Source organism: Acomys minous (assembly GCF_964271855.1).
Source record: "Acomys minous genome assembly, chromosome: 7".
Taxonomy (NCBI): Eukaryota; Metazoa; Chordata; class Mammalia; order Rodentia; family Muridae; genus Acomys; species Acomys minous.
The window spans coordinates 33,977,874-33,993,321 of record NC_140488.1 but is presented as its reverse complement, the minus strand read 5'-3'; the positions used below and the strand labels follow the sequence as shown (position 1 = coordinate 33,993,321).

Genomic DNA, 15,448 nt, shown 5'->3' with positions numbered 1-15,448 from the left:
CTACTTTTCTGTCACCACCTCTGTCCTCTGACTCATCTCTTAACTCTTTAGACAATCATTTAATAGAAGAAATGTCTAACTCAACTTCTACAGCCATGTTTCCCAGCCCCACTGTCTGGCATATGAAAACACAGACTAGGAAAGTGTGAGCTAAAAACAATAATCCAAGTTAGCATTGAATTATTTGTGAAACTCGTTTTGATTCCTGGAATAGGATCTGAACAGAAAATGATGAGTGTGTGTGTGTGTGTGTGTGTGTGTGTGTGTGTGTGTGTGTGTATGTGTGTGTGTGTGAGAATATCTTAAAGAGGGGTTTCTTATCAAGAGTTTGTGGTAACTGTCACACAGGACATTATTATCCCTAGTTAGAAGGTTCATCACAGAGTTTAACTTCCTAAAATCAATGCAATTTACTTTGATATGAAAATGAAAATAGCTCATCATGGGGACTTACACCTATATTGCCAGCATTTAAGAGGCTGAATCAAAAGTGCTGCCACAAATTCAAGGCTAACCTTTCTGTATAGTTTGATCCCTGTAACACGCATGGAAGGAGAAAACAAGTTCTCATCTGTCCTCCACACACATGCTGTGGCACACATATGTACTCACACAGGCAACACACACATACACACACTGTTATTTTTTAAGGAAGGAAGGAAAGGAAAGGAAAAAGAGAAGAATCTCCTTGTGTTGGGTCCTGTCCCTGCTATCCTACAATGGTTTGTTTTATTATGTAGATCTCAAGAGAATGACGCCATCCCTCTGTAAACTTCAGCGTACCCGAATTCTCTTAAAAGATAACTGTGTTGCCCTGTCACTACTAAAATTGTGCTCTTCTTAAACATAGGTGTCTTTTTTAGCACATACCACCTAATTGTGTAAAAAGGACTAGAGCTGTCTTCCTGACTACAAGGCTTCAGTGCAAATTCTAACATAGATTGTCTAAGCTTTAGTGCTCTCTCCTGATAGTGATACTGAATTTGATGAGCGTGAACAAGTCCATGTTTTATTATATTGCTATAAAGCTGTTGCTCTCTCCAAGCCAAATGCAACTAATAGTTTTAAATTTTCAATCATTTTGTCAAACCAAAGCTGAAATTAGGTTCCCCCAAAGATTCCCGGAAAAGCATCCTTTCTGTCCCCTTCATGATGAATTTTGTTCCTTTAAAAGGATTGTGCTATGGTCTCCACGTTTTTGGTTGACAAAACTTTAGTGTAACTTAACCAATGGTTTACAATGACTTATATGGTTTAGAGGCCCAGGTGTTGAAGGTTTGGCCACCAGCACTCTGGGGAGGTGATGGAATGTTTACAAGCCTACACACTGTGGCCAGTTGGTCACGTACTGAGGCCTCTAAAACTGTAAGCAAGGATAACCCTCTCCTGTTTAAAAGTTCATTATAATCTCATGGGTTTTGTCATAGGAGAAGCTACTAACAAATCACTGTTTATGTGTAAGGACCCGTCATGTGTTTTTCCAAAGCACCTCCTCGGTCAGTACTCTGCACACGGTGAAGTCCCTCAGCCCTTTTTAATGCTTCCATTTCTCTTAGTCACAGCTCAAAAGAAATGGTTAAAAGTGTAAATTTGGTAACACCATTTCTGACCTATGTAATAACAAGGAAAAAACAAAAACAAAACAAAGGGGGGAGTTTCTAAAAAGATTTTCTCTATGTAGTTCTAGTTAGGATGTTTGAAAAAAACAAAGGGATCAAAAAGAAAAAAGAAAAAAAGAAAGGGACTTCCTCTTGGAAGGTTTGATTCATGCCTCCTTTGTGTGGTTCAGAGATCCTTGTGTCCACCATAGGGCTATGCTTCTCCCATAGTAAAAGCCACTGCTGAGCGGAGGTCCGTGGTAACTTATTCAAGCTGCCATCTCCCAGCTAAATTATCTCCCCTTAGTGCATTTAAATAACATTTGGGACACCTTAGTCCTATCCTCCTCCCCTGTTTCCCTCCCATTTCTACTTGTCTCATGCTACTCGCACTTTCCTGAGTCTTCCATCCCTACAAGTCCTTAATCTAGTCACTGGTTCCTATAAGCTGATAAAGGCCATCGGGGCTAGAGAGCCTGGGATAAATCCTATCAATTCCAAAAGCAGTGGGGAGATTCTATAAACAAGCCGAGGAAAAACGAAAGGAATGGGCTACAGCAAAGGGAATAAAGAGGCTTTTTATCCCCTCTCCAGACATACCTGGAAGTCATAAGCAGAGTAAGGTGGCAGATGCGGAGGGCTATGGTAGTAGGTATTGTACGATGCCACTTGGGGACGCGCATAGTAAGAAACAGTCGGGTGGGCATTTTCAACAGAGCAGTTCAGTGATGGGAGAGTAGGGTTCTGCGGAGAAACAAAGTATAAACAATACATTACACACCAGCGTCATTAGGTGAATAGTGAAATAAGCCGTAGCACAGATATGCTATAGAATATCACCTAGCTATCGGTAAACAAACATTCAGACCTATAGTTAGTGACAGAGAGTTGTCCAGAAGACACTGTTATTTTTTATGTGTATGGGTGTTTTGCCTGCATGTATGTACATGTACCACATCCACATGTGTGCCTTGTGCCCATAGAGGGCAGATGCCCTGGAACGATACAGTTAGAAACTGTCGTGCGCTACCATGTGGGTGCTGGAAACCCAGCCTTGGTCCTCCGCAAGAGCAACAAATGCTCTTAACCACTGAGTGAACTTTCCAACCCCTCCACCTTTAAAAAAAGATGTATGTTTATTTATGTGTGTACGTGTACACGCAGGCATGTGTGCATGTGTCTGCACATGAACATATGAGGAGTGTGTCTATGGAAGTCAGAAGATGGCATTGGATCCCCTGGAACTGGAGTTACAGTTCGTTGTGAGCCCCACTGAACTTGCCTCTTCTGCAAGAGCAGCAAGTACCTTTAACTTCTGACCCATGTGTCCACTCTTCCCTTGAAAACTCCAAATCTGCAGAGGTATTGAAAATCATTTTGGTGCCATCTTCATTCTTTTTGCAAATACGGCAGTGTATGAATGATTTTCTACCATTGCTATAACCTGCTGACAGATGTGGGCCTTTTAGAGGTAAAGGCACTGCTGTCCAGGTTAGAGGCTGCTCGTTAGTCTCCAAGTATAACTGTACAGGGTGAACATTTCTTCTTCCATCTTCCATGTCAGAGAACCCTGTTCCATTTGTGTTGACAGTCAAGAGCTCTCTGAAAGATGGATGTCTTCCTTCCAGAATGTATCTACACCATGTTAACACAGGGCAGGAGCTCCCTCTGCAGCTCTGAAAACATGTAGGTAGGTTAGGGCACCATGTGACAGGTGAGCATGGCAGGGTGTTGGCAGGGACACTCCATTATAGAAAATTTCAGCACAGTCTGTTGCTTGCAGTGCATTACAGCTTAGATCCCTAAGGGTGTGAGATCTGTAGGCCCCAGTCATTACAACGCCCCTCACAGGCACCTCGTGTGTGGGAGAGGCCTGAGGTCTTGCCTTACTTTACAGAGGAAGAGTTCTGAGAAGTGCTGTGAGACATTTCACTTCCTTGAGGAAGTACCAGAAAGTATGTTTCTTTGGTCCCCTAGCCACTAGAAACATACCCATCCAGCTGTTACAAAACAAAACTGTCTCTGTTTTTTTCTCTTTTTTGTTTTTGTTTTTTGTTTTGCTTTGTTTTGTTGTTGTTTTTCGAGACAGGGTTTTTCTGTGTAGCCCTGGCTTTTCTGGACTCACTCTGTAGACCAGGCTGGCCTCGAACTCACAGCGATCTGCCTGCCTCTGCCTCCCGGGTGCTGGGATTAAAGGTGTGTGCCACCACCACCTGGCCAAAATAAAAGTCTTTATCTAAGTAAATCGAGCCTAAGCCTAGGAAAGCCATCCAACAACTTAATCTACATCTGTAAAAGGTTCCCTATGCTCAGGAGGCCAGGGTTCCAGCATCATATATGCAAGAAAGCTATTTCAGAGAAAGAAGCACAGAAGGAGCATAAAAGGAGGATTGAGTGACTGCAGGAAAGCTGCTAGAGTCCAAGCTGGGTAGAGAAAGTGGGCGGGCCATCAAGAAAGAAAGGGAGAGAGGGCAGCAAAGGCGAGATAGATGGACAGAGATGAAGCAATATAGATGGCCAAAATGATCCGGTTATATTTCAAATAGACAACCGGGATTTTAAAACATGCTTGTCGGTATTTGTGTGTACACATAGGAGCGTGTGCATATGTGATTGTGTGTGTGCATGTATGTAAGATGTGTGTGTGTGTGTGTGTGTGTGTGTGTGTGTGTGTGTGTGTGTGTGTGCATACATATTTCCATTGAAATTCTGGGGCTCAAATCCTAAGAGTCTGCTTGACATTATTGATCAGTACCTTTCAGAGCTCTCATCCAACAAAAACATTACTAGGAGGTAGGGAACTGGTGAAAGAAATCTTGCCTGGACAAAACAGCCCTACTGAGACAATGATCATAGACTTCGGAAAGAAAGCCACTTTTATTCTTCTCTAACTTATTCTAAACCCGAAACGCCACTTAGGAACAAAATATACAGATGTGTTTGTTTTTTTAAAGATTCGTCTTAAATCCTCATAGCTTTGAGCAACAAGCACTGCACTGGGTGTCTCCATAGAATCACTCTCAATCACTTATGGGTAGGGTGTGAGGACATCCTTTTTTATTTCAGGACTCTGCAACAACTCTGTGAATAGTGGCTTCCAGCCCATTGGATTGAGGTGCTACCAGCTCATAGCACTTGGCTCCTATCTTTCCATCAACCAGCACCCTTGAGCCTCCCTACAGAATCTGGGCACTGTAATAAAGGAACAGACATGACAGTCACCAACTCCATTTGGACCTAGGCCAAGGATTTTGTTTTGGCTCACACATTTATATTCTAGAGCTTTCTACATCATGTCATCTTGATGACATCATCTCCTTGGTGGCCTCGTGATCTACTCCCAGTAGAATTCTCTTATTCCATGGATAAAGTGTCTTGTGCCATGATCTTTGCTCTCACCTTTTCATTTCCCCTATGGGCCTTTGACAGAGCTCCCAGGCTTATGGTTTAATAACACTCAGTATTTCCCTTGCTCCCCACCCTTACTGTTAAGGAAACTCCTAAGCAAATAGCAGGAATTGTTTGTTACAGAACTTGAAGAAGCGGAAAGGACTGGGCAAATGTCGTGTCAGGGCAGGAGGGAGGGAACAGAAGGGGCAAGAGTAGATCTGGGCTGAGGTCCAAATTCTGCTACTTAGTTCTGGGCAAATCACTCTAGCCTGCTTGATCTGTTTTCTCATATATTAAATGGTTATGCTATTTAATATCTACCAGAGGTGAGTATTAAAGGTAGCTAACAAATACTGAACAAAAGTAAACACACAAAGGCCTTTTTAAAGGGCACATGGCCTCTATCAGAACCATCAACAAACTCCTTTATCCTCTGTATGTAAAAAAATAACTGAAGGGAAGAATTCAGAGATAAGCCAATATTTGTAAGCTTAACTGATTTTAACTTAGAGCTAAGTGGAGAAATAACAGTCTCTTAAACAAGTAAGTTACAGTAAATCATACATCTGATAAGGCTCTAGTATCTATAAGAGAAGAATATTTATGACTCAACAGCAAAAAGATGAAACACTCAACTGAAAAAAAAGAAAAGAAAAACAGGCAAAGCCAGGCATGGTGGGACAAGCCTATAATCCCAATGCTCAGAAGGCTGAGGCAGGAGGATTGTGCATTTGAGGCTAGCCTGGGCTACAGAGTAAGACCCTGTCTAAAAAATGATAAGATAGATAAATGTATAGATAGAAAGATAAACAGATGTCAAAAACTAAGATAAGCAATTTTTCCAAAGATGGTTTTAAAATTGTCCACACGCACATGAAAAAAACCCTTACATTATTGGTTATTATAGAAAGACAGGTCAAAACTACAGCGTTGAACCTACTAAAACCTTTTGTCAATGATGATATAGAGAAGTAGGAATCCTTATATACTATTGGTAGAGACATGAAATGATATCTGATAAGAAAAATAGATTGGCTCTTTCTCTGGAAGCTAACTATAAATGCATCATAAAATCTAGAAACTCCACTTCAAGTTTATATGAAAAACTGGAAGTTTATATGAATGTTTGTAACAGCATTTTTCTGTGACCAAAAAGGTGGGGGAAATGTCCATGAATAGATTTTTAAAAGATTTAAATAAATTTGATATGCATTGAATATATACTATTTAATTAATTTAAACAAAATGTGACATGCCCATGGAGTGAAATATTAATCAGACTTTAAAAGAAATGAAGCATGGGTATATGCTAAAATGTAGATGAGTCTTAAAATTATGGGAAGTGAAAGGGGTCACACAGAACTCCATGTATTATATTAGTCCATTTATCAGAAATACCCAGAAGAGACATATGTGACTTGCTGATGGTTTGGGACAAGAGCAATACGGAGTAGCTGTCTTTTTAGTTACAGGTTTCATCTAATGAAAAAGCCATAGTAGAGGTGATAACCATGTGGCATTTTGAATGTACTGAATGTCACTAAATTGTACATTTCAAAGAGGTTGGTGTTATCATTGAGATGTCCTCCTGGAATTAAAAATATTGTATTTAAATAATTTATTCAGATTACATTCTGATTGTTATCCCCTCACTTGTATCTTCTTGTTCCCCCTCCCTCCCTCCCTCTTTCACCCTATTCCTCTCCCCTAGGCATGTGATATAAGGGGACCTCCTCCCCCACTGAGGGTTTTTCTGTGTAGCCTTGGCTGTCTTGGACTCACAGAGATCTACCTGCCTCTGCCTCCTGAGTGCTGGGATTAAAGGCCTGTGCCACTATGCCTGGGTCTCTTGGATTTGTGTGTGTGTGTGTGTGTGTGTGTGTGTGTGTAAGTTGAGAGAAATCATTGGTATGAAGAGAAGGACAAAACCTTGGAAGTGTTGTATTTCTTAGAACATTGCTTTCTCAATCCTCCCTTCTTCCCAACTTGCAGAATTTTCTCCTTAAAAAGTTGTCTTTCTCAGGCATACCTTGACTTCACATCCCAATTCTTCCTGCCACCATGGGAACTTATCAAATCCTTAACTCAGAGAGGTCAGTTAATACAAGCTTTAAATACCTCTGTGACATATTAGCCAGCCTATTTAAAATGTTACTATCGGGGCTGGAGAAATTGCTGAGCAGGTAAGAACATGTATTGTTCTTGCAAAAGACTCAAGTTCAATTCCTAACACCCATATCAGGCAGCTCACAACTGCTTGTAACTCCAGCTCCAGGGGATGCTCTTAACATTAAGCACATACATGTATACAGTATACAGACATACACACATGTACACATAAATAATTAATAATAATAATAGCAATAGTAATAATAATAATATAAAATGTTACTATCTTTATTTTGAAAATAGACTAGGAAAATGCATCAATGCCTATGTTAAAATATGGAAGGAAAAACAGTGGAAATTTTAGCACTGTGACTTATGGGGTAAACTCGAAGTAAGGGACACCTTGCAGATAAAGCCTGTAACACAGTGTTCATACATCAAGGTAGCCCTCCAATGTGTCAGGAAAGTTCTTCCTATTCAGGAAATCCCCACCGCTATGAGACTCTTCCAGAAAAAATGTCTCCAAAAACAACAGCAATTATTTTCCTCCAAAGAAGCCCATGTCTCTGAAAAACTTCGTCAGGCCCCAGGTGACAGGAAACCCTTCTTGTTCCTAGGGCAACATCTGCGTCAATGCTTATCATACATACTCCTTAGTGCTTGGGCTTCCTGAAGAGCAGAGGGGTGAGAAATGTGTACAAGGACAAGGGAGAGAAGAGAGACTGATAGACTGGGATGGACAAGGAACAATTTTCATGACAGAGCCACTGGCAGGAACACCCAATATTCCTAATCAGGTCAGTGCTACTGGGGACTGTGTAACCAAAACTCCATTGTTTCCCTTACCCTCGATGCGTTTCATTTTACCATCACCACCTTTTTGACTCTCTATCTAGGGTCAGATTAGAGACTGCTATTCAGGATCCTGTTCTTTGGGGGACTCCAAAAAGGATATAAACAACCAAGGGTCCAGACATTGCCTATCTCACTTCTTGGGTCAAAAGAAAGTCCCTTTCAGGCACAAAGTAATTTTCTAAGACTATGTGAGGCAGAGGTCCTCAACCCCACCTACAGATCCCAATCACCTGGAGTACTCTCACGAAACCATGGGTAAGAGCAAGGGCCCAAGGACAAAAGGCCTGTAGAGAAAAGAAAAACTGTGGATGGGGGCATCTCTGTGACAAGCGGGAGACCTAAGTAAGACTAGGCTCCTGGGAGGGGGATATGAGAGGGACTCTAGCTGAGACTGCTAGTAGCAGGGGCCATGGAGACTGAAAAGGACAGCCTCCAACTAGACAAGTCTCCCAGCAGAGGGAGGGGAACACCAACCCACCCACAAAAACTTTGACCCAAAATTTACCATCTACAAGATGTGCCAGGATTAAAATAGAGCAGAGATTGAGGGACTGTCCACCCAATGCTCTGTCCAACCCAAGACCCACCCCATGAGAGAGAACCAACCCCTGACACTATTAAAGATACTCTGCTGTGCTTGCAGACAGGAGCCTAGCAGGGCTGTCCTCTAAGAGGCTCAATCCTGCAGAGCCTTGAAACAGATACTGAGATTCACAGGCAAACATTGGGTGAAGCATAGGGAGCCTTGAGGAATATTGGGGCGGGTATGAGAAAAGGACCGAGACATGACAGGAGCTCCACGAGCAGACCAACAGAGCCAACTAACCAGGGCCAGGAGGGGCCTGCTGAGACTGAGGCACCAAGCAAGGACCATGATGGACTGGACCTAGGTTCTCTACATAGATGTAGCCAGTGGGCAGCTTGGGCTTCACGTGAGCCTTCTATTGAAGGAAGCAGGAGCTGTCTCTTACATGTACTCTCTTCCCTGCTATTTGATCACGTCCGCCTGGTGGGACTGCCTTGCCAGGCCACAGGGGAAGAGGACACGCTCAGTCCTGATGGAACTTGATTAGCTGGGGTGTGTGGGTAGGGGGAGGCTCCTCTTTTCTGAGGCATAGAGGAGGGAGGGGAAGGAGAGGGAAGGAGGGTGGAACTGGGAGGAGGGGAGGGATGGTGTTGTGGCCAGGATGTAAAGTGAATAAATAAACAAATATCCATCCAAAAAGAAAGGAAGGAAACAAGGAAGAAAACACGTATAGATGGCTTTCCATTTAGACAGCCGAGTCCCGAGTCAGCATGTCTGGAGAAAGAGCTCAAGCATGTGAATTTATTTAATTTCTTTTGCTTTGTTTTTAATACTCCAGGTGATTTTAATATGAAGCCAGGTTAATAACCATGGCTCAAAGCTAATGGCTCCATAACTGGAGATTAAAGTTTACCAGCATAGCAAACAAATTATTAGAAATGTTTTGAAAGCGAAGGAAGAGGCCATCTACTGTTACCTAGGGACCATGCATTACTGAGGGTTCTGAGTGCTGTTGTGCATTTGCAGCCATGAGCACAAATATGGAACCGATTTCAAAGAAAGGAACAGAAATGTAGGTAGGCTGAGGCTGAAGGCACGACCTGGCAAGTAGCTCAGCCTGGGGCTAAGTCTTCAGGTACAAGACAAGAGAAAGCCTGGCTACATTTATTGGAGAAACTCCACGGTGGACTTCCTGTAAAAGACTAGTATTAATCTTACGTATAGCTAAATGCAAGTCCTCTTTCCTTCATTGTTTCCCAAAGATCACTGAGGAGAAAACTAACTAGTAAAGTTTCTACTAAAAGTGTTGGGGAAGATACAAGGGATTGTTAGCCCAGCAGAGTGAATGGGAAGTCGGAAAACCTCCTCCCATTCATCTCACTCCCCAAATGAGCATCAAGATAACAAGTTCACATCACCAAGAAATGTATGCACGTCGGTGCCACTTCTCCCTTCAGTCTGAGATATTTGAAGGCCGCTGCATAACGTACATTCTGATTCCTCCCTTCAAAGTATACATTCCCATTGCCCCAAACATCCTGGCCTTGCTCCCGATCTCCAAACAGAAGTCACTGTGAAATAGAAAGCCACTTTCTTTCTTACCATATCCTTAAATCCTCCGAGGACTGCAGCAGTAATGATCCCCAGGAACAGGCCAACAATATTGAGGATGGTGGCCGACCAGAGGAGGTGGTACAGGTGGATGATGTCCTGGCAGCTGCTCACATCAATGTATTCGTAGTACCCACCAGTGATCTCCACCCTGCTGCATGGGGAGAAGCACACTACAGTCAGTCTCTGAGGAGGCCAAAAGTCTCCCTCCCCTCCCCCCAGCACTAGGATGTAAGTACTGTATAGCTCGGGAGGGGGCGGGGTTAAAAAAAGCTACCTAGCCAGTTGGAGAACTGTTGTAATGGGCATCACGTAGTTTGCTTGGAGGGTATAACACAATAATAAGTCAAAGTATTATTGGTGTTTAAGAAACAAAAAAAAAAAATGTTGCCTGTCAGGAAGACACTTGTAAGCATCACTAACATGAATCCCACCTGGCATTTATTGACACGTATTATCTACCAGGCACAGGGTTTAGCACCTCACATATGTCAATTCAGTAAATCTGGTCTGTCCAATATGGTAGCTGAGCTACTAGCTACTTGGCTATTTATTAATTAAAATTTAAATTTCAAGCATTTAGCCTTTTCATGTTTCAACTGCTTCATAGCCATATGAGGATGGTGGTTTCTGGACTGGGCAGAATGTCTTAAAGCACATTTCTATTATCACAGTGATGTCTGTCAGCACGGCAAACCCTTACAATAGTCTACAAGGTGGATCAGTGGTTCTCAAGCTGTGTGTCACAACCCCCTTGGGGGTCAAATGACCCTTTCACAGGGCTTGCCTAAGACCATCTGAAAACACATACATGTGCATTATGATTCATCACAGCAGCAAAATTACAGTTATGAAGTAGCAACAAAAGTAATTCTATGGTTAGGGGTGAGCACAACATGAGGAACTGGACTGAAGGGCTGCAGCATTAGGAAGGCTGAGAGGCACTGAGGTAGATGCCATTAGACTCCCAGTTGTCAAATGAAGGAAGTAAAACCCAGGGGTGATAAGGGACTTGGCCAAGTCATAAGCAATTTTCCAGAGGGTATAGTTGGCTTCAGTTTGAGAGGGTTCAGCAGCTATTTAATTTTTAAAAACTGACCCATGAAGCAAAAGAAAGTTAATGCTTAATTATAGTATGGTTTTTAGCAACTTAATGTGGTTTGCTTCTGCTTAAAAGTGGTGATTTCATTTGGTCCACTTTCTGAGAAAAAAAATTCCCTAAAATTGTATTTATTATTATTATTATTATTATTATTATTATTATTATTATTATTATTATTATTATTATTATTATTATTATTATTGCCTTCCTATTGCCCTCCCTGTAGGGCCTCCAAGACTGACACTCATGCCAGACTCTATTGGTGCTTGGTTAATCTTCCTGAAATGTCTTTTAAAACTTAAAACCATTCAATTTTTTTCCCAAAAACTTTGCATGGCTTCTCACTACCAGCAAGGCAATAAAAAAATGATCCAGGGCTGATTAAAATGCTCAGTGGTAAAAGGTAAACATGATGACAGGGGTTTGATCTCCAGAACAGCTTCCACAAGTTGTCTCCTGGTATGCACACACACACACACACAGAGAGAGAGAGAGAGAGAGAGGGAGAGAGAGAGAGAGAGAGAGAGAGAGAGAGAGAGAGAGAGAGAGAGAGAGAGAGAAAGATGGAGACAGAGACAGACAGACAGACAGACAGAGACACACACACACAAATATATATATCTTATAGCCCAAATTTCCATATGCCACAATCTAGGTTAAAATGGAGTCCATGCTCTATCTAGGCTGCATTTTTAAATGATTTTTTTATTAATTTATTCTTGTTACATCTCAATGGTTATCCCATCCCATCCCTTGTATCCTCCCATTCCTCCCTCCCTCCCACTTTCCCCTTACTCCCCTCCCCTATGACTGTGACTGAGGGGGACCTCCTCCCCCTGTATATGCTCATAGGGTATTAAGTCTCTTCTTGGTAGCCTGCTATCCTTCCTCTGAGTGCCACCAGGTCTCTCCCTCCAGGGGACATGGTCAAATATGAGGCACCAGAGTACGTGTGAAAGTCAGACCCCACTCTCCACTCAACTGTGGAGAATGTCCTGTCCACTGGCTAGATCTAGGTAGGGGTTTGAAGTTTACGGCCTGTATTGTCCTTGGCTGGTTAGGCTACAATTCTTAGCCAGCCCAGACTAGATATGCTGGGAGCTTACTCCAAACCTTTGCTCAGCTCTTTTCCCTTCTAAAAGGTACTGCCTTCAGTTCCCTACCTGCCTAAATCCCACCTGCAGCTCAAAGCTTTAACAGTGCCTTCTCAAGGACTCCAATGCCCTACTCACCGGATTTTTCCATAAACGCCCACAGCCTTGGACAGTCTTTTCTTTTTAGTTGGCATTTATTAGTTTTTCCTTTAAGCTAATATATATCAAGACGCTGCATGGTGCTGAGTACTGGGCCACAACCAAGCTCAAGGACACCATAATGTCTCTGTCAAACTTGTAACCTGTTGGCAGCAAGGGCCATCTCTTACATTACATCTCTTACTGCCTAGAACAGAGCTAGAAATATTAAAGAGCATAGACTAATACACAGTGGACGAGTGATGAGTGCAAAGTCTGATCATTGCATTGATCATGAGAGTGCCCATCAAATATGGGCTTGCTTTCCCTTGTACTCCACTTACTGGGTGGACCTTACGAAGCAGAAAACTTGTGTTCAAGTTATTACATAACACAGGAAGTGGCGGCTCCTTTGGGGGAGAAAGCAGGAAAACATCTTTCTGCTCTTCAATAAGAGAAAGTCTTAGCTTGGAATGGTAATTCTCCTTTCCTCTTCTTTCTCCACCCTTCCACTTCTCTGTCTCTCCCTCCCTCCCTTCCTCTGTCCCTCCTTCCCCTCCTTCCTCCTTCCATCCCCACCCCACCCCACCCACCCCACCCCACCCCCATTCTCCATAGTTTTAAATTCCCCTTCTGGTACACTGAGTTCCTAAAGAATACAATAACCCCCACCCCCACCTCCCTCAGCGCCCCCAACCCCTCCACACACACACAACTCCCTTACCCCAACCCCACCCCACCCCCACATAGTACGAATGTCAGATTTGTCAGAGGAAGTGAGGAATGGAAGTGAGCTGTCCTCTGTCCTTGTGTTCCCAGCTGAGGCAGTCCACAAACCACTCCATTTCCTTAAGGTTACACACTGAAAACCAGTGATATTGACTTGACCTCTCCAAAGATGAGTGAGTAGATGGAGGGAAGAGATGCTCTGAAAGGCTGCCGCAGAGAAGCTGTGTCCTAGAGAAAGCCACCTTCCTACACAAGGCTAAATGGAAATAATCTATGTTTGGTATTAAACCTCACCACCCATGACGTCAGTGAAGGTCTGCGGGTTCGAGGGGGAACAGTAGACACTGTTTCTGTAGCACTATTACAAATGACTGCCTGATGGTTTTTTTGTTCCCACTTTTTTTTTTCCCTTGGCCTCCTTTCCAGGAAATGGACTGGAGGAGCTGGCAGTTGATTAAAAATAGGCTTCATGTGAGGAAAACAAATACACATTCGGCAAAATTAAAGTCTCCAAGCCTCAGAATGCTGGTTGCTAGCTATATTTAGGCCTTGGATTTAACTCTCATTGGCTCCAGCTGAAAAAAAAAAAGCCCAGGTCAAGGAAAAAGCTTTCCCTTCATTGTGAGTCTGTCCCCTCTTTAGTCTTATGGCTGCTTTCTGAACTAATGGAATCGTAAGCAAGTCCCTTTCCATTGGTTTTGCCCTTGGGATCTTGGCCACTCAGACTTGGGGAAGGGCGCTGAGAGATACTTCTGCTTCTACATACAGGGTAGGCTAAAGTTACTCCCGAGCTTGAAGATTTTTAGGAACTGCATGACCTGTATAGGATGCCTCACCTAATATTTTCTTTTCCTGGTGAGAAGAAAGGTTCTCTTTTTCAACAAATGTCTCTCTATTTGCATCAGCCTTTAGTCACGCCTGCCCCTGTGCTGATGAAATGGAATCAAGTCCCCTGCCTTTTGGAAGTCCACAGATTGGTACAACTTCTTAACAAATTCCTTTCCTAAAAACAACACTGGTAAACCAGACAAAGGTGGTGCACACCTATAATCCCAGCACCTGGGAGGCAGAGGCAGACAAATCTCTGTGAGTTCAAGGCCAACCCCCTCTACACAGTGGGTTCCAGGACAGCCAGGGCTCTATTACACAGAGAAACCCTGTCTCAAGAAAAGTAGGAAAATATCTGTCACATATCTTGGGTCAGAAAGCTGAAGATGATGCTCCAAAGTTATAGAGAGTTTTGAATGACTATTCAGGCAGCAAACTCATTCTGTCATCTTCCCATTTCGGAAGCTGCTAACCTGCACTTCCTGTTTACTCAGGTAACCAATTTTATTCCTTCTCAAGTCTTTGATAGGGTTGAAGACCAGGGAGCTTAGTTTTACAATGAAGCTTAGTTGTTTAGGGATTAAGATGTTTTTAGGTCTAGATAGATGTTTTAAGTTGATAGAGATGAGATATGAGAGATATTGATTTACATTCAGAATTTTAGATGCATCAAGATAGGAAACATGTTTTTTTCAAAGTTGCCAAATACAAACAGCCAAAACACTATGAAATGTAACATTTATATAATTCTTGATTGTTTCATGCCTCTTGTTGCTGTAGGTAGTTTATTGTATATATTAATAATATAAATGTATATGTAAAAAATAAAGAATATATATTTAATTTAAAATAAAATTAAAAACCAGGAAAACAACAATACTGGTATGAACTGTTTTATGAAAGTCGTTTATTGTGAAATGGTAAGTTGGGTTTGAATCTCCACTGGGGTGAAAATAGAGAAAAATAGGCACCTATTGGGCTCACATAAAGGGGATTTAAGTAACCTTTTAGTTTTCCTAATCCTTTTTCTGAAACATACAAATTGTACCAATTGTAGAAACAAAGGTAGGTGTGTGTATGCGTGTGCGTGTGCGTGCGCGTGCGTGTGCATGTGCGTGTGTGTGTGTGTGTGTGTGTGTGTGTGTGTGTGTGTGTGTGTGTGTGTGATCACTTTTTAGCTCTCTCTGTGGGCCTCCAGATCTCAGACCCTATTCAGCTCCGGACAGCTCCCAGCCTTGTACTCCCTAAGGTCATGAAGCAGGCAGGAGGCGGGACAGAGGCTGAAAAGAGGCAGGTGGGGAGGAGAGCAGCCAAGAAACAGGGATGGCCGCAAGCGAGTGAACAGAAAAGGGGAGAGATTAAAAAGAGAGGATGGAGAAGGGATAAAGTGGGAAGAGGAGGCCAGAAGAAAGACAGTACCATAATTCCAGTTGTTCCAGAACCTGGTTTATGTTCCCTTAATCACTTT

General features: G+C 42.6%; 2 protein-coding genes across 4 annotated transcripts in view; one reads left to right on the top strand and one right to left on the bottom strand.

Annotated features, from left to right (window-relative positions):
* The window catches only part of ATP1B4 (ATPase Na+/K+ transporting family member beta 4), a 123,431-nt gene that overhangs the window by 17,794 nt on the left and 90,189 nt on the right, over positions 1–15,448 (top strand). The window lies entirely within an intron of this gene.
* The window catches only part of TMEM255A (transmembrane protein 255A), a 57,155-nt gene that overhangs the window by 10,349 nt on the left and 31,358 nt on the right, over positions 1–15,448 (bottom strand). For all 3 annotated transcript variants that reach the window (XM_084788753.1, XM_084788752.1, XM_084788754.1), the window contains 2 exons: positions 10,081–10,243; positions 2,199–2,342 (listed from right to left, as the gene is read on the bottom strand). In XM_084788753.1, coding sequence (XP_084644879.1) covers positions 2,199–2,342; positions 10,081–10,243 — 307 coding nt within the window. The remainder of the gene's footprint in view (positions 1–2,198; positions 2,343–10,080; positions 10,244–15,448) is intronic.